The sequence below is a fragment of the Struthio camelus genome, chromosome 6, assembly GCF_040807025.1.
Source record: "Struthio camelus isolate bStrCam1 chromosome 6, bStrCam1.hap1, whole genome shotgun sequence".
In the NCBI taxonomy this organism is placed as follows: Eukaryota; Metazoa; Chordata; class Aves; order Struthioniformes; family Struthionidae; genus Struthio; species Struthio camelus.
Window position 1 is genome coordinate 46,012,570 of NC_090947.1, and position 22,304 is coordinate 46,034,873.

A 22,304-nucleotide genomic window follows, 5' to 3' on the forward strand; every position below is an offset into this window, starting at 1 on the left:
AACCTCAACCCGTTGAGTTTTCAGCCTCAAGTTAGCTTGCTTCTGTGCTTTTCAGTCTGACACTCCAGATTACTTTAATGATGGAGCAGCCTGGATTAAATTAATTTCTCCCTACAAAAGCAGCTGGAATGTGTTCGACTCTCTGGAACGCTAATAGTTGCCGGGCAGGGAGGGTGAAGCGTGGCGTTGGCGGTGGGGACGCTGGCCCCCACCAACGCAGCAGCGAACTCGCCGTGACTCACCAGCGGGACGTCCACGCTGGGGGGACGCATCCGGCGTCTCTCCCGCAGCGGCGCGCGGGGTGCCGAATTATGAGCGAGCGAATGGGCCTTTCCCTTCCACAGCCATGAGCGGTTCCTCCTTGCATTTGCATTTCAATACTGAAAGTATCTTCTTGTTTTGGGTTTAATCCTGACTCCCGGCTTGCTTAGTTTCAAACGGCTGTTTTAAAATTACTTATTTTTTCCCATGTAACAATCCTGTTGCAATCTTATCCTTAATCCCTCGTACTGAGAGGGAAAGGGCTGAAGCCCGCGCTGCACGCCGCTGCGGCGCGAGCCGCCCAGCACACCGGGGCAAAGCTCGCTTTACACGGAAAAGCTTTGCAGAAACAGCCGAATTGCCCTTTCTTTTGGGAAGGTACCCACGCGTCAGAGCTCGAAACGTAAACGCCGCCTGGGTTTTGAAACCCTTATCTTTTTTTTGAAGCATGAGTACGAACGCAATTCTTTCCTCTCTTTTCCTTTCCGCAGACATATTTACTGCTGCGGGTGGGAGTGGGTTTGGGGTTTGGTTTTTTTTTTTTTTTTTTTTGAGTCTTCTTCGCAAAAACCTCTTGCTTTGTGACTTGGGATCCCGTGGGGGTTGCTTCTTGCATTCGCCAACAGGGGAACTTCTGGGAGCTACAAGAGACGGAGCAGCGCTGGGAGGGGAGCGCCCGGGGGGGGGGGAGGGGGCCGGGCCGGGGCGGTGCCGGGGCCGGGGCGGTGCCGGGGATGGGGGGGGGGCCGGGCCGGGGCCGCCCGGCGCTAGGGGCGCGGGGCGGCCCGGCGCTGGAGCGGTGCGGGGCCGGGGCCGGGGGCGATGAGCAGGGCGCGGAGGCTGCTGCGAGGGCGCGGGCGGGCGCTGGCGCTGGTGTTCGCCGCCTCCGTGGCCTGGCTGCTGTTCGACGTGGCGGCGCTGCGGCTCTCCTTCGGCGAGGGCGGCGGGCGGGCGCGGGACGGGCTCGGCCGCCCCGGGGGGGGCCCCGCCGCCGCCGCCGCCGCCCCCCGGCCTGGCCCGGGCAGCCCCAGCCGCGGCGGGCGGGCGGGCGAGAGGGAGCCCGGCAGCCAAGGCGAGCAGGGCGCGGCGGGGGGCCGAAAGACGACTGCCATGGAGGAGAGAGGCGCCAAGGCCTCCGCAGCAGCCGCCCAGGAGGAAGCGCCCAGGCCGTCAGGGAGCAGCCCGGCGGCAGAGCCGAGCCCCCGCGCCCCCGCCGCCGGGCAGAAGAGGGGCAGCGGGAGGCCCGAGGGGGCTCGGCAGACCCCGCCGGGGCCCGCCGCCCCCCCAGCCGCGGGCCGCGCTGCCCCCGCCGGGGACGTTTCCAGAAGCCGCACAGCCGGCCCGAAGGCGACGACGGCACCGACGACGGCGGCGCGCGCCCCGGGGCGTCGAAAGGAGCGCCTTCCCCCCCGCGCGCCCGCTGCCGGGCAAGCCCGGCTCGCACAGGCGAACGGGACCCGGGCCAGCGCGGCCGAGGCGCCGGGCCCGGCTGCCACGCGGCCCCGGCCTGCACCCGCCGGCAGGACGGGCCCGGCGGTGGCCCGAGGACGGCGGGGCGACGGCGGGGCGACGGCGGCCGAGCGAGCCGCCGCCGTGGCAAACCGCTTCGTCCGCGCCGGCGAAGGAGCGGGGGTGAGGACGGGCCGCCCGGCCGCCCCCGGCCTGGGAGCCGGCTCCAAGGGCAGCTTGGCCCCGAGCCCGGCCCCGCGGGCGGCCCGCGCCCCGGCAAGCCCCGGCACCCACCGGGTGTTAGCCGTGGATGTGACGCTGGCCCCCAGGGACCCCCACGCTCCCGGCCAGTTCGGGCAGGCTGTGGCCGTCCCCGCCGATAAACAAGAAGAAGCGAAAAGCCGATGGAAAGAAGGGAACTTCAACGTCTACCTCAGCGATCTCATCCCTGTGGACCGAGCCGTGGCCGACACGCGGCCTGCCGGGTAAGACCCGTCCCCCCGCACCGGGCTCCCCGGGGAGCCCTCGCCCGCGCGTTCGCGGAGGGCTCCCCGCCGCACCAGGGTCTTCGCTCCGTGCGTGCTGTCGGCGAGGGCGCCTTGTACTTCGGGCAACAGGGACTTGTTCTTAAACAAGTAAAACTGCCAGGTTTCCTTAACCAGCTAAGCCCCGCTGTCCGGAGAGATGTGGGCAGGCGAGGCGGACAGTGGGGCTCAGACCTCTCTGTGCCCGTGCCAGTCCCGAGAACGTCTTCCGCCCGTTGTCGGTACAGCACCAAACGTGGGCGCTTGTGCACCTGCTTCCCGGAGCGACTGTGCGCCGCCGCGTCAGCCCGTTCTCCCCGCCGCTGGGCCAGCTGGTGCTCTCCCGCCTGCGCCTGGCCCGTCCCTTTCCAATCGCAGTTCCTGCAGTTTCCCCACCCACGGGGTGCGTCACGCCACGACCGCACCTACCTGCAGGCGCGGCGGCGTGAGGCCTCCAAAAGCCTCCCCGGGAGCACAAAAGCTCATGCCAAAAGCTGAATGATTAACTGGCGCGCGGCGGCCTGTTCCCGATGCGGTGTTTGGGACGTCCCCGGGAGCGCTCCTCCGTTCCCGCAGGCCAGGCTGTGGGCACAGTGGGGATGCAGAGCTTTGCTTTGGGAAACTGTCCTTCGGTCTCACTGCCGTTTCCATGGGATGCGCCGCTGATGCTGCGATTTGCAGTTTTGCACTTCAAAAACCAAACCAAAAAAACCCCTGCGGTTGGCATGCAAAAGCAAAGGGTGAGATACGGGGCAGTATCTTGGCAACGGGAGGGCAGGGCATTCGAAGGGATCCCTTCTCCGAGCTGCTCTGTCGGAAAAAACACAGAGAAGGGGTCTAGGAATGGTGCAAATTAAGCCGGATTACAGGTTAACCTGTCATACTCTCACAGCTTTTCCCACTGTAAGCTCCTCTTATGGTCCCTCAGCAGGGAAGATGCCTCCCTCACCAGACCCTGTCCTGGGACAGCCCCACTTGGGCTGCTTGCAGACTGCGAGAGCAGTTGCAGGGGACTTGCATGGTGATTTCTCCCCCATCCCACAGGATATATATGCAGAATATAGAGAAATCTCTGTGTCAGTGTTGATAAGAGCTGCAGAGGAAGGAGTGGGACAGGGAGGGAGGGAGACCGCTACGGCTGGCTTCCCACGTGCAGACAGCACAGCAAGCAGAGAAGGTCCAGGCCATAGAGGCCACCTGCATACAGGAGAAGAGCCATCGCTGGTCACCAGAATTTTGTCTCAGTCTCTGGAAGAACAGACCGCGAGAGCTCAAGAGCAGAATATCTGCTCACCTGCAGACGTCTCAGAAATGCAAGATTCTTAGCAGATGAGTCACAAAGCCTTCTTGCAAGGAAAACGGGTAGCTGCTTCCTTATCACACCTTAGCCAAACAAGGGTGGCAAACGTGGGAAATAGGCTCGCTGAGCTGCAAAAGAGAGCAAGGCAGAGCTTCTCCAGCAGCGCGCCGCACGGGCAGTGACCGCGGTGCACTGCGGGCAGAGGCTCCCGTCCTGCAGCACAGATTTCCCCGGTGCATGGGGAGTAGTGCATCCGCTTCCCAGGCTGCGTTTCCCCCATTCACAGATCCCCAGGCCCTGCGAAGCTTCCCCGGCAGCGCTATCTGCTGCAGGTGGGAAACAACCCGCCACAACAGGATGCAGCAGCTGGGATGGTCCAGCTGTTGACCACAAATTAGTAATCATTCTCTTGGATGCCTTTTTGATCCACCTCAGCAAGAGGCAATCCAGACGGTGCTCGTGGTCTGTAGACAAGGAGGAAATCAGGCCATAAAGGCCAGCTCACTGCAATGAATGCTGGCAACCCTTGATGATAAAACTGTGCATTACTTTTTAGCTGCAGCCTTCCAGGCTCTCCCAGTTTAGACCCCAGTTCCTCCCCAGATCCGTGCTGGAACACTGAACTAGACCACAGGCGACTTCTCCCATCACAGTCTTCAATCTGTCTATCGCAATCTAATGACGCTGACACCTACTGAACACCGTATCTCTGCAGAAACGCATGCAGAGAGAGCCCCAGACCTTCAGAGGAGCAAGATGCAAAAGCCATGCAACTGAAGGTCTGGTTTAAACGGCACAGAGTAGCTGGGATGTTTGCCAGCGGAGCGCTCTTTGGGGAGCCAAACTCGGGAGCCAGGGTCGCTGGTTCGGCCCGCAGCTGCATGCCCATACAGTCCCTGCGTGACTGTTCAACCCCTCCCCAGGCTGCCGTTGCAGCTGCTCTGTGAAAATCAGTTTATTTGGATTTAGACAGGGACCCAGATTGGATGCTGAGCATTTCCTGGCTGGGCAGAAGGTGCATGCTACATGCCACTGTACTGCCGTGGCAGCAAATGCTCGGATCTCAGCTGCCACCTGACAGTTCGGAAAAAAGGGTCCTAGAGCACCCACGTGGCTCCAGGCTTTACTTCCAGGCTATTTCCAAACTCGTGAGCAGGAGATCTAAGGTAACAAAGCAACTAGCCACTTAAGAGCCTACGTTTTACTGATTTGAGGGTGACATCAGCAGAATATAAAACCTATGGACTATTTTTATTTAAAAGCCTGTTTTATTTAAAAGCGTGGAATTTCAGAAAGATTTGACTTCTACTTAAGATTAGCTATATAATATTAAGTATTTTTTATATATATGTATGAACACATATATATATATATATAAAATATATGTGTGTATGCCTGCATATGTATATCGCTAGCAAAGAAATGGAGCCCAGACTCACACAGAACATTTTGAAATGTCTTTAGCTATGGGTCAACAACAACAAACCCATTGGTCTCTGCCTAGAAATCCTAATTTTTTGGGCAAAAAGGAGAAAAAAGAAGTTCCTGAGTTTAAGGTTGCCTCAAAGAGCTGCTTTAAATTATTACTGCTAGCTCCATCAGTCAGACTTTACCTTGACTCCATCCTGTCTGCCGAACATCCGCTCCTCTAAGGTGAAGGCCAGGAGCGTATAAAGCTGCCTGTGTGAGCCCACGGGCTGCCTTTGCTCAGGGATTTCCCACTGCCCTCCCCAGCTTTCCAGCTGCCTGGGGTACGCACGAGTCTTGGCCGGGAGCCAAGCAACCGCTAATAACCGAACTGAAGAGTGGCTTTAAAGAGCCTCACTCTTACCAGGTACTTCCTTATTGCACACGACCTTTATGGTTTGGTTCCTGCCGGTGTTTTTGCAGCTGCTCTCACATCCCTCGCTCTGTGTAATGAAAGCTGTTGTTCTCTGCAGCTCTCTCCTGCTCTTCCTCGTCCTTCCATGAAGTGCCTCCTTGGGTTTGCTGCTAGAGCAATTACAAACTCACCTCTCTTTTCTCCTAGTCGCGTTCCCTCTTGTTATTCTCTCTCGTTCTTGTGAACGAGCTCCGCTTCCGGTCAGCCGGTACCTCCTCTCCAGCGACCACGAGAGTCCTGCAGGCACGTCCCAACCAAACCTCCTGTGCTGCAGAGAGGGTCCGCGGCCACAGGCCAACACGTGTATGGTTTCCAACTAAATCATACTAACATAAAGTAATTAACATAATTATATTCATATAATAGGTATATATATACATATTATATACCTAGAATATGTATTAACATAAACAGCAACGTCCCCTCCTGGCTGAGCCAGCCCTGACTGCTGTCCTGAGCTGAACATAGAGCAAGCCCACCACAAAATCATCCATGTGCTATAAAACGGGAAGGAAAGACACCGCCAAGGAGTGCTGCAGAGAGTAATTCTGGGGTTATTTTCATATATCCAGAGCGCTTCTGTTGAGCTGCGAAGCCCTGAAATACCTTTAAGTAAGTTTTCTCCAAAAGACCACATAGCCTGAGCCGCGTGGTGCTCCGTGTCAGCACCTAAGCCAATACCTGCTGAACCCGAGGGAGGGCTCATGTATGAAAATAGAAGGAAAAAAAAAAAGTCAATTGTCCATGCGCTCTCCTATCCATATCTGTGTTTTCTGTCTGTTGTTGAAAGCCGGGTGTTAGAGGGAACAGTGTTTTTGATTCATCAGTGAGAAATTAATTTTCTGCACTAGCACGTAGGTGGTTGCTTGTCCTGCCTGCAAGAGGTCTACCCTGGAAAGAAAAGAAAGAAGAACCCTTTATCAGGCTCCCACTTATCGATGACAGAGAGAAAGTACCAGAAATTCGTGGGTATTCTGGGATAAAATAGCGTATTTCAGGGGAGAGGAGTTCTGCTGTGAGGTGCCTGTGCTCCTCGAGATCCGCCTGGAGATAGGAGAGCTGCAGGAGCGACGTTCCCCTGGAGGCACACATCAAAGCCATAGTTGAATTGCAAATAGCAGATGAGAAAAGCTGCTCATCGACCTTTTGTTCAAACACTGAAGACACAGACCTGACCCGCCATTGCAGTTGGGCTGCCGCGGAATAAAATGACAAACCCGTAGACATGGCAGAAATTTTATCGCTCCCTCAAATCAACCGACGTGCATCTTCCCCATTTGCGAGGGATGCAGGCGCCATTCAAAGCACACCCAAAAAGGGGGAACCAGCATTCCTACTGGGAAACAGACCACTGAAACCATTATGTATATGTAATCTATACATAATATATACATATAATCCAAGACCGCGTTTTGTATGGAAAATGAACAAATCCCACTGAAATTAGGATGTTGGAACATCTTTCCCTTGCTACTATCCCTTGAGTTAGGTGCCAAAGGTAGACTGGGCGGCTTTTCTTCTCTGTATGCGTTTGCTCAGTTGTTACGCTGAGTAACCCTTTATGGAAATAGCCCTTTCCCTGCATTTTAAACATATTATGGATTTTTTTCCCCCTACTGAGCTGAGTTTCATGCAGCCTGGGATCCTGCATGCGGACACCCTGAGCATCCCAGAATAGCACCCGGCCTGCTTGTATCTCCTCCCACCCTAGGACTCGCTGGGATCTGCAAACTGCTCCCAGGAGCAAAGCTGGGAGTTTGCCTCACCCTTCCGGGCCGTTGCATTGTTTGCTTGTGGAAAGGAGAAAATAAGCAGCTATAGCTTCGGTGAGGGATTATCACATGAGGGTAGGGAGAAAACAAGAGGACACCAGTCAGAAAGGAGTGAGCCCTTCCTATTCCTGCAGGACAGCCCACAAGAAGAGGCCCTGGGACTGCATTAGGTAGTCTGTGTCCACTCCTTTTTCCACTGAAATTGCTTTATGGTTGCTTGCCTGAGTATTATACAGAGCATGCATGTTCCCCTCTCCTTGTGCATTTTCATGATAAACATGACACGGGGAGTTTTCTGAGGGTGCAGCCTGGCCCTGATGGTGACCCTGGTGTTGCTGTTGCAGGTGCTCAGAGCAGCGGGTGCACAACGACCTCCCGACCACCACCATCATCATGTGCTTTGTGGATGAAGTGTGGTCCACCCTCCTCCGCTCCGTTCACAGTGTCCTCAGCCGCTCTCCTCCTCACCTGATTAAAGAAATCATCTTGGTGGACGACTGCAGTACCAAAGGTAGATAAAACTTCTTTTACCTTAATGAAACTAATATAACTTGAGGCTAAAATACAGTTTATTCTCTGTAATTCAATTCTGAATAGTAGAAGGAAATGGCATTTTCTTCTTCTGACGTGTTGAAGTGCTTACCCGTGCTGTTACCTCTTCAGATAGGAGAGAATCGAAGACCATGGCCACGCTCGGGCCCGTGACATGCTCTTGGCGGCGGACGGAGCCTCTGGCTCAGGGGCACGTGTGTTCAGAAAGACACCGTCACCCTTTGCTGTGCAGTTTGCAGATTAATGCGTGGTTTTTTTTTTTCCAGAATTGGTGGCAGGAGAAGACTGCACTTACCAGAGTTGCTCAGGGACTGTAATAGTTGCAATAAAAGCAGCGGCTGTTTGGTTGTCTGTGCATGCACGGTGGATTGCCATGCATAGTCACAGACCCTTCAGATGATACCGAGCCTCTACTTTTTGACGCTTTGGTTCTCCACTGACTTCAGCCCTCAATAATTTAAGAATGTTGTTTTCCAACTGCTAGTTCTTCAGAGAAGGTACTGTCTTAGGTGCATATCAGAGCCTATCCCAAAGACTTGACAGTCTAACAAGAGAATAGGTACAAGAAGGAAGGGAAGAGGACTCTGTATGTTCTGTTTTAAAATAGTCATTAATACATACTATTCCCTCTGAAAAATGTCTTTCTGTTTTCCTCATTCCTTTCTCCCTGTTACTTCCCTTCGTATCTGCTCATGAGCCGGCGAGGCCCCTGAAATGCGGGGTTTGCAGCAGAAGCCGCACTATCACAGGTGCATTAAGGAGAAGCAGCAGCAACAGCATTCTGCTAACGTGTCTGCAAATGCATCACCATTGGAGGCCCTCAGAGCTTTTAACTCACTTTTGAAGTGTAAACAGTTATCTTCTCCTGAAATAAAACAAAGTGCATCTGTGAATTCCATCGGGAAGGAAGCCTGGAGGTCTCCCCCAGACCAAAGGCCAGGAGGACGGGGCTGTCTCTGGATGCCGTGCTCGGTCCCCTCTTCCCCTTGCCAAACGCACCCACAGCTGCTTTGAACTCCTGTCGGCCTTCTCCGTTGGGGGAGGGAATGGTCTAGCAAACCGAACTGCCATGGCGCTGAAATTGCCGCTGAAACGCCTTTTGCAGCTGCAATTTGTTCTGGGAATTCACTATCAGCTGCTTCCACAGCCACGTGAAACGACAGCAAATACAGCCTGAGACGTGGTGACATGCCACAATCTGCAGCTTAAACCTGGGCTGAGTCTTTAAATGTGGTGCTCACTATTGAGACGTGTGTAAAACACACTTTTTTTTTTTTTAAATTGGAAGGGAATTACGCAAAGGAAAAAAACATACAACCAGATTTTAATGGCAATTATAGTGTCATGAAGAAGAAAAATCAACTTTCAAGTCTTCGAATGACTGCTAAATACCCAAGTTTGGATCATGAAACACCCAAGTGAACCCATTAGGATTTTAACCGTAGGCTATCATTAAAAACATGTATTTTTGCACAGCCCTGCGCTTGCTATTCTGAAAGCCAGAGAGGGGCCAGGTAGCCCCTCTTCAAACATGTCCTGCTTCCAGCCGAGTTACTGCGCTGGCCAGAGCACCTCACTATCAGGTTGGCATCGACGGGGCAGAACCGAGGGAATCCTCTCCAAGTCAACAGAAACCCTAAACGCAAGAACCATACGTGTCCAGGAGAAGCTTCTGGGGAGAACCTGCCCACTACTTTTTACATCTAGAAATAAGTACGTCAGTCTCATTGTCTCATTCTTCTGTTCTTTAGACTACCTCAAGGAGAAGCTTGACAAATATATGTCGCAGTTCCCAAAAGTTAAGATCCTTCATCTCAAAGAAAGACATGGTTTGATACGAGCCAGACTGGCTGGAGCAGAGATAGCCAAAGGTAAGACGAAAGCCCCTTCACACGCCTATCTGGATCTCGACAGAGGCACTAAACGGCCCTTCTTCTATTCCTCTGTTTCTACTACTGTATTTTACTCTATTACTTCTGTCACTGTCTCTTTTATTACTGCATTTTACTCCCCTCCAGTTGAACTGGTGTTAAGGATGTCTCACTACCACACTAAACCGGAACCATTCTGCAAACAAATGTCAAGCATCTCAACAGTCCTCTTGTCGAATGGTACATTTGAAAAATAACGGCAACAATTTATAGAATACTTTCATTTGAAAATTTCCACCACCCCTCTAGCGCTGGTCTAACGGAGAAGTTGGTGACTAACAAACAAAATGAGAAAGGAGCATGTTTTCAGCACGCAAAACGCAGAAATTTCAGGGAAAGGATGAGCTGCTGATTGATTATTTGGCATCTAAAAGCAGCGTCAGTGAGTGTCAATTCAAATTTCCGGCTCTGCCTGGCCTTAGCTTCACTTTCTGCAAAAAAGCCACAGTGTTGTTATAAAAATGGCCAGTTGTGTGTGGAATTCCTCTTAAGTTTGCTTTCCATTTCGTGCTGGCTGCAAATTCGTTCAGGCAGCAAGCCAAGAGGACCTGTGAGGTTTCCTTAGGCCCTTAAGGAAAAATGTGCATTGAGTTATGGCTGAGACCTTTTCTTGGGAATGTTTTGGGGAGTGAAACGTCCTTCTCAGCGATCACCCTCGGGCGCAGAAAACCAGCCAGCCTCTGGCTGGTTCAGCACTAGCGTCCACGCATGCTTTACAAAACGCTTACCTGGAAATCATGGATCGGGCCAAAGATGCGCCCTGGTCCGCTCCGGCTTGGCTTCTCCGGAAGGGGTGTGAGGAGCGGAGAGGTTTGTTGCCCTGGCCATGCCCTCGATTTTGCCCCCAGGCGACGTGCTGACCTTCTTGGACTCACATGTGGAGTGCAACGTGGGGTGGCTGGAGCCACTTCTGGAGAGGGTCCGCCTGAGCCGGGTAAAGGTGGCCTGCCCCGTCATCGAGGTGATCAGCGACAAGGACATGAGGTAACACCACCCCAGGCTGCTTGCGTCGCTGCGAAACACGAACGTTAATGCAATCAGCCTTCGCGAAACCTCTTAACTAACTGTGACCATCGAAAGCGTCAGTTATAGGAAGACAAAGATCTAAACCTTCTAACTAGCCTTCAACAAGATTTCATAATAAGGAATACATAAAATTGCTGTACATGAGCTGTTAAAATCTCTACCAGTAGACATAGCTGCTTCATTTATCACAGACACCTTTCAGGTAGTCCATGAGTTTTAGGACAAGAAGAGGATTCCTGATGAAATTTGTTAGAATCTTGTTTTAATTATGTGCAGATGTTCATCTTCACTCATTAAGGGTGACATTTCAATCAGGAATATGAGTCAGAGTTAGTCATCCTGATCTCTCCTCTCTTTAGTTACATGACTGTGGATAACTTTCAGCGTGGGATTTTCACTTGGCCGATGAATTTTGGATGGCGACAGATTCCTCAAGAGGTCATTGAGAAAAATAAAATCAAGGAAACTGATATAATCAGGTAAAGCAAAAAGTGAATTTTTTGAAGAGTTTTGTGAGCCAACCGGTTCGTTCGTTCATGATGCAGCAGCCGAGCCACCCGGCCCGCAGGGTGCCGCTCTTGGAGGGGCTGGGCGCCGTGCTGAGCTGCTCGTGGCCGCAGCTGCCGTTTTGATGCCCACGCAGGCCAGCACATGAACTGTTTTAATATGGCACTTGTCAGCCTGCACTGAAGTGACAATGCCGGTGGCCATTGCCTTCCAAAAAATCTTCAGGCTTTTAAAAAAGTAGCAAGTTCTGCCTCCAGGGATTCTCTGCCTTTACTCCAAACGATCTTCAGCTGTTAACCTGACATTCCTGCCTCAGCAGGAGCAAATTCAGATGCTGCCCCTGAGCGTTTAGCAGCCCACAGTTGCTTGACAAGTCCTTTGCAGAAGTGAGGGGAAAGGGAGCTGCCTTTTCTGCTCATCTGTTCACAGGTGCCCAGTAATGGCAGGTGGCTTGTTCTCCATTGACAAGAAGTATTTTTTTGAGCTGGGAACATACGACCCTGGGCTGGATGTTTGGGGAGGCGAAAATATGGAGATTTCCTTCAAGGTATGTGGTTCCCAGCAGCCCGTCCCCGCGGGAAACGTCACTCCAAGTGAACGCCACATTGACGGGTTTCTGGGAAAGCGCTTGCATCGCTCCCCGCTTCCTCTCCGGCATATAATCCGAACCCACCCCGTGGGTGAGCATGTCGCCTCCCAGGAGAAGCAGGTCGTTAATCCCCCGCTCACACTGTGGAAGTGCAAGCTTCATCCCCAAAGCCACGGTGCCAGGGTTGCCACAGGGCAGGGATGGCAATGCCCCAGAGGACTTCATTGAGGGTGTCATTAAGTGTCCAAGAGAGCTGTGCTTGAGCACTGGGGCGGGATGTGCCTGGGGAGCAGAGAGTTAATGGCCTCCCTCTGCCAACCCCAGGGAGGTAGAGCCGGCCCAAGGAGACCCAGCTGGCTGCAGCCCAAGCAGCTGATGGGAGATATGAGGGGCTTTTCCACACGAGATGAGGTATGAGGTCCCTCCGTGGTCTTGATCTCAAGCCTTTCCAAACACATTCCCTTTGGAGCAGTACGGTTGCTCAGATGCTGATCCCCAACAGAACTGTCCTCAGCATGATCTCACTTGTCCGCCCGCCCCTTACAGAGATACATGTCACACTCCAGAAACCGCATTGGCCGAAAGGCAGGCCATGTCGCAGAATTAGGGCTGTGTTAACCACAGTGCAACATTTGCCAGTGTTTCCATCGCATCAATCTCTGTTTTTCAGGTCTGGATGTGTGGAGGAGAAATTGAGATTATTCCGTGCTCCAGAGTTGGACACATTTTCAGGAACGACAACCCATATTCCTTCCCTAAAGATCGGATAAGGACGGTGGAGCGGAATTTGGCTCGTGTCGCAGAGGTCTGGTTAGACGAGTACAAAGACTTATTCTATGGACATGCTTATCACTTAATCTTGAAAAACCTGGATGTCGGTAACCTAACGCAACAAATCGAACTACGGAAGAAGCTTCAATGCAAAAGTTTCAAGTGGTACCTGGAGAACATCTATCCGGACTTGGAAGCTCCTCTGGTTAAAGCTAGTGGGCTGGTACGTACCCAAATGAACAATTGCTATTGTTCATTTCAATGTATTTTCAGTGGCTAGCTAGAGACCTGGAAGCATCCAAACATAGCTGTTTGCTTGGTGTTCTTCTGAGGGGCAGAAGACCTGCCTCTGAGTCACTTCCTTTGCTCTTTCTTTGAACAATTTTGACACTTCCAACAGGCAAGGGTTTCCATCCATGTAACCAGAGAATGCATCTTTTTGAATGATATTACTGTGTTTACTTTCAAATTTCTGCTAGGTAACATTTTTGAATATTTAATATGTCACAGTCTGCATTTGCCAGTATTTTTATAAAGAAATAAGTCACAATTCCAAGAAACAAATTTCCATTAAAGAGCTTATTTAGCGTTTAAAAAACAGATGAGTCACCCACGCCCCAGTCACGGTCACAGAGAGGCAAATCCTTTTAGCTCACCTCGTCTCCAGGGCATGAGCGCTAAAATCCTCTGTATTTGCATAACTTTCTCACCACAGCAGGGGAGACAAATTCATTTTCCAATGGGATTTCTAGTGCTCCACTCATTTAAGCGTGGAAGGGATTGAGCCCATGGACTGGTGTCGCAGTGCTTTGTACTAGCGATGCATCACCACTAGAGCGCAGCAGAAATCTATTTTCCCCCTTCTGCAGCACAAGTCACATCGCGTCTGCTTTCAAACAAACAAACAAAAACAACAGAAAGTCTTAGCATTTATTCACAAGTAGGTGAAGCCTGCTCCTCAGGAGAGGAGAACCCTTACAGTGTATTTTGGATTAAAACCTGGCTCATCACAAGTCTCTGGCACTATGCTGGATGGGCGGCTGGGGGGGGTGCAACAGGGTCGGCTCTGTTTCTCCTCCCTGCCCCTCCATCCCCAGCCAGGATACTTGTGGCCTCCCCCGACACTGGTCTTACCTGTCTTACCTGCTCTGCAGGTGTTCACCCATATTAAAAAGTGAATGAGACAAGAATAAAACATGGATCCCGATTTTGGCCCAGATCGTAGCCTCAGCAGAATATCAGATGCTCCTCTGAACATTCAGAAACCTAAAATATTCTGTCCAGACAAGATATTCAACTACTTACAATTTATCTATAATTGCAGTAACATAAGTAAAATATGCAGTTTGTAAAAAAAAGATTACAGCAATGCCAGGAGTCAAAACGAGAGGATTTATTCCTTTCTCTGCCCAAGCAGTGCCTCTAAGCACGGCCGCAGGAGGAGCACTCAGAGGAAGGAGGCTGGTGGGACCCGGCAGCCGCAGCCCTGGCACAGCCAGGAGGAGCAAGGACAGGAACGGCCTGTCCCCTCCGTGCCCGCCAGCTCCCACAACCTCCAGTTATTTCACGGGCCATTCTGGAAGCAACCTTCTGGCCAGGTTTCAGGCTTGTTTGTTGGCCAAGGGTGTAACATGAAGATTCCCATTCACAGGAATCCCTAGAGATCAAGCGAGGCTGTTTTACAGCTGCTTTTTGCCAGCTGCAATTAGTGTTTTCGTTTTATGAGCAACCATAAAAACGTTTGATAGTAGCTTTACAAAGAAAATGCAGAAGGATGCCACGGTTTGGTGAAGCTATGGGATCCAGGCGACTACTCAGCACTTGTGAAAAAGTTAAAGGGAGCTTCTAGGTTTGTGCATTTTTAGATAATTTTTAGCTGCTCTTCCATTCGAAGCTTCCATTCCTCTCACTGTGGCAAAAGCCATGGTTTGCAGCTTAGAGCAGTTGCAGACAAATACTAAGACCCATTAACTAAGGCAACCATTCAGGAGCCATTATGTCCAGCTGAAAACCTATGTCCCTATATTTTCTTTAGAAAACACCATTGGAATTAGACCAAAAGCTTCAGTGAAATATCAACTCATTCAACATTGGTAGCAGACCAAATGTGCATTTATGAACCCCACCAAAGACTATGACACAATATCTCTACTTCATTCAGTTAAGTGGACAGTGTTAATTACGGTCCTCGGAGTCTGGCAGGTTAATTATAGTGCAACAGCCTCTCCTCTGTCTTGAGAATTTATGTCTTATTTTCCTATTTCTAAATTTCCATTTTGGTGCTGTTTTCTAGCTTATTAATGTAGCCATGGCAAGATGCATCACTGTGGAGAACACCACTCTAGCTTTTGAGACTTGTGATGTCAACAACAAGGTAAGGATAGCCTGATTACTGAATATCTAACCTAATTTTGAGAGCACAGCTGAGAACTTCCCCACCTTCCCACGCTGCCCTGACCTCCTCTCCAGAGCCGGTGCAATCCTTCCCACCAGGAGACACACCAGAAGATGCTTAGGAGCAGTCAGAGACAGAAATTTCCAGAGTCTGTAGCGAGCAACAACCAGAACTAGCGAGTCCAGCCAGAATAGGACAGTTAGATAAATCCATGCATGTGAGAGTGAGGAGAAGCATTTAAATACAAAGCCATATGTTGCTTGCTGCTGTAAAACGCCCAGTGGCACATGGTGTCACAGGGTGGGAAGGGGCTGCCAAGGCGACCTCTCCGTGCGCCTGGCCAGGAGGTAGGGCGCGCAGCAATGACAGCTTTCTGCCAACCCCTCTGCACAGAACCAAAAATTCAACTACACCTGGCTGAGGCTGATCCAGCACGGAGACGTCTGCGTGGCCCCGGGAGCGGCTGGAGGAGCCCTGGGTCTGCACCCTTGCGACAGCCGGAACCACGGCTTGAAGTGGCTGCATAAGTCACTGGCCGCCTTTCAGCCGGAGCTGGTGAGTAAAGTGCTGGCAACAGCATCCCCCTGCCGTGGATAAATGGGCAGATAAACCAGGAAGGGCGAGGCCTGGAGCACAGAGGAGTAATTTGCACCTTGCTGGTGATCCAGGGCTTGTGTTAGCAACAGACTCTTGCAAGTTCACAGACACCTGCAGTCTTGCGCAAGGCACGCAGAGTACCCCGGACACTCCGGTCAGGTTTTCACCAATGCAATCTTTTCGCCTAGAGATGAATTTGGTCTTCTCGTCCCCCAGCTACGCTGCCTTTCATCTTGTGCATATAAACATACTGGCTGCCTCCAGGTTGTATCACGGTTGCACAGTGAAATGCAGCCTGACTCCACCATATCGCATGTCTGGAGACCTAGACGAACACTTGCTAAAGCAAGGTGTTCACTCCAGCAGGGCTTGGCCATTTGCTGTGTGACGATAACAAAACGTCCTGGTTTTACATGGAGTCAATCCATAGTACTTATATGGGGATTACTTGGTATTGATTGACACTCAAACAATACTTTTAAAAGGAAAAGAGTGGGCACTTACATTTATTACCATCATTGAGAAAAGCAAGAAAGTCATGACTGTATCTACATTAGCCTTGTATAAGTAGTTGCTCTAAAAAGCTAAATACCAATAAAATGACATTATTTAACTCTTAATTTAGCTCTTAACTGTAGCTGTTAAGTTACAAGATCACTGTATTGACAGGCTCCCGTTCCTCTTTCTTTAGTCTCAAAAACCAAAACTTTCAAGGCCAAACACTGCTGCTCCCAGGTTTACAAAAGCCAGAATATTTTGTGAAAATATATGAAAATTGTCGTCCACTTAAGGGTCCGGTCAGCATTATGAGTCTGTTCCAGACTGAGCTCGCTTCCAGCCCGGAGTTAGATATATTTACGTATTTGATGGTCTCTGGCAGAATAGAGACCATTGGGGTCCTCTCCCCAAGCGACACCGCTCCGCCGGATGGCGTTTTAGGCGGACAGCGATGCCTGCCCGTGGCCGAGCGAGCAGCAGGACGGAGCTGGTCATTCGGGTTGCTGGAGGAGGAGATGAGGCTTGCTCTGGGGAGGGCCCGGGGCCCCACGCACGCGGTCGAGCTCTGCGGGGACACACGGCCGCCAGCACGCGTGGCCCGGTCCCCTCCTTCCCAAAACGGCCCTGCGGCACCAGCCCCGCTCGGCCCTGCAAACGCGGCTCCGGCGTGCAGCCGGAGCGCTTGAAACAGCAACAGACCGAAGCGTCCAGGCTCTTCTGTGCAGCAGTTTCACCCTCTCCCCATCGGCCACTTTTAAGCACGAACGTGACAGTCTGGGAATGAATAAGTCCATTCTGAGACAAAGTGTTCAAGTGAAAGTTACCTGAGTGAGTTTGTCCTGAATTACGGCATCAGAGTAATAATGATCCGGAGTCCAGGAAGTTTCTCTCTTAGGAGCATGTGACAAAACTTCAAACACGTATAGGCAAGAAAAAACCCTAGAAAACAAAAAGGCCCTTAAATTGCAAGAGTAGCATTTTGTAGATGAAAATTGTTATTTTTTGAAGTTGGACACAACACTGGGCATCTTCAGTTACATGGATCTTGACACGGCAAGTCCAAGGACTCAAAAGGTCTTTTCATAAAATGCGACCCTCCAGATTGGTCCTTGCAGAAGCAAAGCTCAAACGTGAACTGCTCAACGGGGAGGAGAGTAGCGGGTAGAGAAAAAGAACCTTTTACCAAAACCCTGCCAAGGGGCCCTCATGAAATGTAGACAGTCCTGCTGCCTGGAGACCTCAGGGATCTGCAGACACAGCAGGACAAAAGCCTGCTTTTTAATGCACCTCCCACCTTCTCCCTGGAAAGCTAATTTCAGAGAGATCCGTCTCAGTTACCTAAAATAACAATTAATGCAGTTGCACCAGCATTTATTGACACAAGTGATAAGAAAATTGCAGATAAAGTCAACCAATGATTAATGCTGACCACAGGAATTAGGATGCTTTACTTCATCTAATGTCACATTGACTGTGTCATTTTAATGATGTGCAGTGCATTTACCATACACAAAAAGATCCATTTTTTGCCCAGACAAAAACCCACGAGTCATTTTAGTAATATTTCATCTAGCTGTTAACCAAATGATGATGAGAAACGCTGCAATGCTGGCAGTAAAATGAAAATGTCCCTACCATTGATGGTACTTGCAGAATTGCTGGCTATGTGAGCTACGCAGATGAAGATAAGTACATGTGAAAAAGCAAAAGGATAGGAATCGCTCAAACTCTCCATTCTTTAGCAATCCAATTTACTAATCCAGCATTTGGACTTCATTACCAAATTACCTAATGTCCTTTTCATCACAGTGAATGTGCTTTTAGTTCATCAGCTAGGAGAGTGCAAAACACAAAAATCAGTCTCCTGCCATACGTTCCCCTATATTGCAAATACCATCTGGAGTTATTTCCTTTGCATGGTAATTACTATTCGGACAGCAAGAGAACTAATCCTTTAATTTCCAGTGAATTAAAAAGCCATGAAGCACAGAAGGTATAATATAATCCTAGTTCAGCAACAGGTGTAAGCTTTGGATCCCACCCAAATTTCCCTTTAAGTAAGTCTGCAAAGAGATCTTCTGCCTTAGAGAAATGCGGAAAAGGGCACATCATTAAAAAAATCAAGCTTTCTCAGTGGGAAAATAGAACAACACACTTTCTTAGGTTTCTGATAACTGTTGCTGCCTATGACCGTTTACCTAAAGTCATCTCTTTTCTCCTCAGACGGATCACATTGTTTTAGAGCACCTTCAGCAGCCGGCGTGTTTGGAAGTGGATCAGTCTCACAAAACCCTGAGGGTAAATGCCTGTGACTCCTCAAATCCTTATCAAAAGTGGCAGTTTGGAAATTACTATGCAGACTGAAGGGAGCGCAATCAAACCAGAAACCCTGTTTTTTCATCTTGTGAATTCAGCATTGACATCTGAGAGACTTGTGACAGCAATTACAAAACTGCAAGTTCATTTCCAAAGGATAATTGAAATCCATAACTTAAACCAGCACATTGAGAGATCAAAATATCAAGCAACAGCACTTCCAGTTTAATGACGTTTGAAATAGATAGGTTTTTTTTTTCACTCATTGTGGGACACTTTGGTGAAAGCTAAATTAATTTTCTTTCTTACTAAATGGAAATATCGTCTGAGGTTCCCCATCCCGCCATACGCAAGGCTTCAGTAGTTTTTTCTGGACAACAGCATAAGCTAATAGCAATACTTCCAGGACTCTACATAGAGCGTAAACAGCAAAACTAGGCTGTTTATCCTGCCACAACCTAAGAAAACGGAGGTTTATTGACTAACACATTAAAAAAATCCATCCAGCCTGGTCACAGGATCCCACCCAACCGGATCTGTTGCTGCCAACAGACGAGTAGCTGGGTTCACTTAGCAATTGACTGCTTACCAGAAAAGCCTATTTTTATTAACGGAGGGGGCGGCTCCTACCCCAAACCTCCCCGCCGCGCTCAGGATCCGTGCAAACGCCAGTGACGTCGGTGAGAGCTTTCCCCCAAAAGGACTGCAGCGTACGAGCGTGCCTGCGTGCATACGTATAGCTACCCGTGCGCGTGCGTGTGCCCGTGCGCCCCGTCGGCCGCGGCACTGGGCGAACGTAGTGAAACGACCTCCCCTGACGCTGGCCATTGCACGGAGCGAGCGGTGCTTGGGGAGCGGCCTGAGCGCAGCAAAGGCCCCGCGAACTCGCCGCTGCAGGCAGCTCTGCTCCTGCGGAGAAACCTGCCTCGTCCCAGAGCTGTCGCCGGCGTCGGAAAGGAGAGGTTTGCTAGGAGAACAAATTCCGCTGCGACAAAATTAACGAGAGCCAAGGTACGCAACAGCAAGGTTTCCCAGGAAAACCCGCGCGCGGGGACGTCGGCTTCGCCGAGCGCAGGCCCCCGGCCGTGCGCCTCCCTCTCCCCGCTTTGCAGGCGCTCACTTCTCTCCTTGGCTTTGCAGAAGGCCCCAGTATCATGCCACCTCCTGCATCGAGGATCACCGCTGATGGTGTTGGACAGGCTGCGTCTGCCAAAATATTGACTCGCCCGACAGATTGTCACAATTGGCTCCTGTTCCAACCGCCTTCCTCCATTTTTTCCTCCCTCCTTTAGCACAGCTAGCCTGCAGCTACTATCAGAGAGATTGCACAGATGTTGTTTGTGCAGTCGTGTTTCATCAGGAGCACGAATTTCATCAAATCCTGTTTGCTGACATTCAAGCATTTGTCACCGAATAGGCACGAAACGGTCGTGTGTCACGGTCACATTGCATTTCCAGGCTTGTCACTCGCCTTCCCGATCTGTGCGACTGTTCACTTCGGTGGTGGGATTATCTGTTACCCGAGATTCGCACGTGCCTTCAGGGCCTGCTGGCGCCGCCGCCACCCGATGGCACCCGGCAGCCTGGTCTTCCCGCAGCGAGCGCGTTATTCCCGCGTGCAGGGGACCGTGCGGGGGGAGGAGCGTGCCCCCGTCCCCGGGTGCCATCGGGTCGGCGTTGCCGGCGGCGGGCTCCACCGGCTCACGCCTTTGGACAACTCTGCTCCGGGCACGCGGGTGCCGCCGGCCGCCCCGTGGCCGCGTGCGGCTCCAGCCGGCCAGCCTGGGACACGGCGTGGATGATGACCACAGCCATCTTTTTAAGAGATACTCTAAATAATCTGAACGGCTACGCCCTTTTCCATGGTGGCACCGAGGGCCTGTACGCCGGGTGCTGCCACCAGCCCCTTTTGGGCCTCAGACCCCCGGCTGCTGGGAGCGCTGGGGCTTCGCGTGGTTCCCCTGCCCCGCGCTGGCGGTGCGGACAACGCTTTATCGCCAGTAATCCCCCGAGAGTGAACAGCCCCGGGACCGTGCGTGCCGCACCACAGGGACGGACGCCGACGGCTGTGCAGAGCCCCAGCAACCTCAGCCCACGAGTGAGCCACGAGGCTCCTTTTGGGGGAGCTTAGCAAAATGGCATCGCTGCGCTAAAAAACAAAACCAACGACGGAAGACTTCGATATCAAAAACCTCGCCTTCTTTGCTAAAGCGGGTAGAAATCTTAGTCTCGTTCCTAAAGAACTTAATGCTTTTTGGTGAAATCCCGCGGCAGCAGCAGCCACTGACCCTCCGTGGCCACCCGGGCACGTGGCAATAGGCACTTTACTCCCCTCTGATGAGTTGCCCCGTTCACTTACTGTTTTTGCTTAGGAAATTTAGCTGCAAATTGAGCTATCACTTACTTACCAAGAGGTTTTTCTGGCCGCGCGTTCTGCATAAACGTTAAGCAAATACACAGAGGCACTAGGCATTGGAAATACATCAGCATGAACCATGTATGAGACCTACCATCACGCCTCGTTTTGGGGATGAGAAACACGTTTTCAGAATGTGAACACATGCCCTTTGAAATGTGAACTGCGCTTGGAGACCTGGTTTGGTTTGTTTCCAAAAAAAAAAAAAAAAAAGCCCACAAAGCTGGGAATAAATGGCATTACGTGAAGCTTCTTCCCCAGAGCGTCTTGTGTTAATTCTAGTTCTAAGCGTCTTGGACTCCTTTCCAGGTGTTTTCCTACCTGATTTAGTCAGAACTGCAAAATATTAAAAACTGAAAAGCTTCAAAATGACCTAGTTCCCCTGATAAACCAAGCCTTTGGTTTGGTTTGCCGCTTAGGGCTTCGTTAATTCAGGCAGTGGAAAGGCCGACTTTGGTTGTTGTACCCAGCAGCTGTTGTGACCGCTGAAACGGTTCAGCTGAAGTACTGAATTCACAGTCAAATTCAGCACGCCGCGCTTTTAGAAACAACACCTAAAATGCGAGTCCGCATCACACGACAGCGTCAACAGAGGGTAGAAGAGAGTCACGTCTCTCAAAGAGGCCCAAGTTTGCCTTTTATTTGCCCGCCGTCCGGCGCAATCTCAACGTGCGGTGGGCTCCGGCCCTCCCGTCAGCGCAGCAGCCGCCCCAGGCGTGCGCTGCCCCGGCGTTCGGGCGCTCTGTTCGCTCTCCTGTAACGGTCCGCTAGAGGACAAGCCGAATGTTAAAAACGGAGAGAGGCAGATTTACGATAAAACAAGAAAAATCTGCCTTCTCGTCACGCACGCTGGGACTCCAGGTCAGGCTGTGACAGCAGGAACGTGCCCGGCTGCCAACAAAAGGCGGTTCAAGCCTTGCCCGCCTCAGCCCGATTATTCCCGAAGGAGGTGGGAATCGTGAACGCGGCTGGCGAGGCAAGAAAATGCCCTTCCCTTTCCGCCGGCTCTCTCCCCGCTCCCCGGGAGACAGCGGCGGTGGTTTAAACCCTGGCTTTCCATCGCCTCGGATGCTCGTGCTGCTCCTGGGACTTCCCCTTCCTGAGCCCCCGGGCGGCTCCCTCCGCCCGCTCAAACGCTACATGAAGAAGAAGCCAACGCCTTCTGCAGCAAGATGGTTGCTTCTTCCTTTCCTTGGCTTCTCACGCGGCTCAAAGGTCCCGGGGCCGTCATCAGTGTGATCCCGCCGATCCAGCCCCAGTGGCGTGGCCACGAGCAGAGGGCAAGTACCTATATATCCCCCTGACGCCAGTGGAAATTTGGCATGTGCAAATACGTGACTTTCAGTTCCTGACCTTTACCAAAATATATGCCCTTAAAAAAAAAAAAAACAAAAAAACCCAGAAAAACGGCTTCTCAGCATTGTACAAAGATGTTAGTTTTAGGCCTGGTTTTCATTTCATTTCAAGCTTTTGTCATTTTCTTCCCTATCGCCTTTTTCTAATCGCAGTGAAGCCCCT

The 22,304-nt window shown here is 51.3% G+C and overlaps 1 protein-coding gene across 1 annotated transcript; it reads left to right on the forward strand.

The window, feature by feature from the left end:
- Positions 1 to 1,083: 1,083 nt before the first annotated feature.
- On the forward strand, positions 1,084 to 22,296 carry GALNT5 (polypeptide N-acetylgalactosaminyltransferase 5). The gene is made up of 10 exons (XM_068949568.1): positions 1,084 to 2,195; positions 7,533 to 7,699; positions 9,492 to 9,611; positions 10,520 to 10,655; positions 11,057 to 11,176; positions 11,634 to 11,751; positions 12,464 to 12,787; positions 14,858 to 14,938; positions 15,353 to 15,514; positions 18,278 to 22,296. Exons 1-10 carry the CDS (start codon positions 1,084 to 1,086, stop codon positions 18,416 to 18,418), a joined length of 2,481 nt encoding a protein of 826 aa, XP_068805669.1. The 3' UTR covers positions 18,419 to 22,296.
- Positions 22,297 to 22,304: the final 8 nt, after the last annotated feature.

Coding starts and splice junctions, on each gene's coding strand:
- GALNT5 (XM_068949568.1), top strand. CDS start 1,084: ATGAGCAGGGCGCGGAGGCTGCTGCGAGGGCGCGGGCGGGCGCTGGCG. Junction 2,196..7,532: donor GCCGACACGCGGCCTGCCGG/GTAAGACCCGTC, acceptor TTGCTGTTGCAG/GTGCTCAGAGCAGCGGGTGC. Junction 7,700..9,491: donor GGACGACTGCAGTACCAAAG/GTAGATAAAACT, acceptor TCTGTTCTTTAG/ACTACCTCAAGGAGAAGCTT.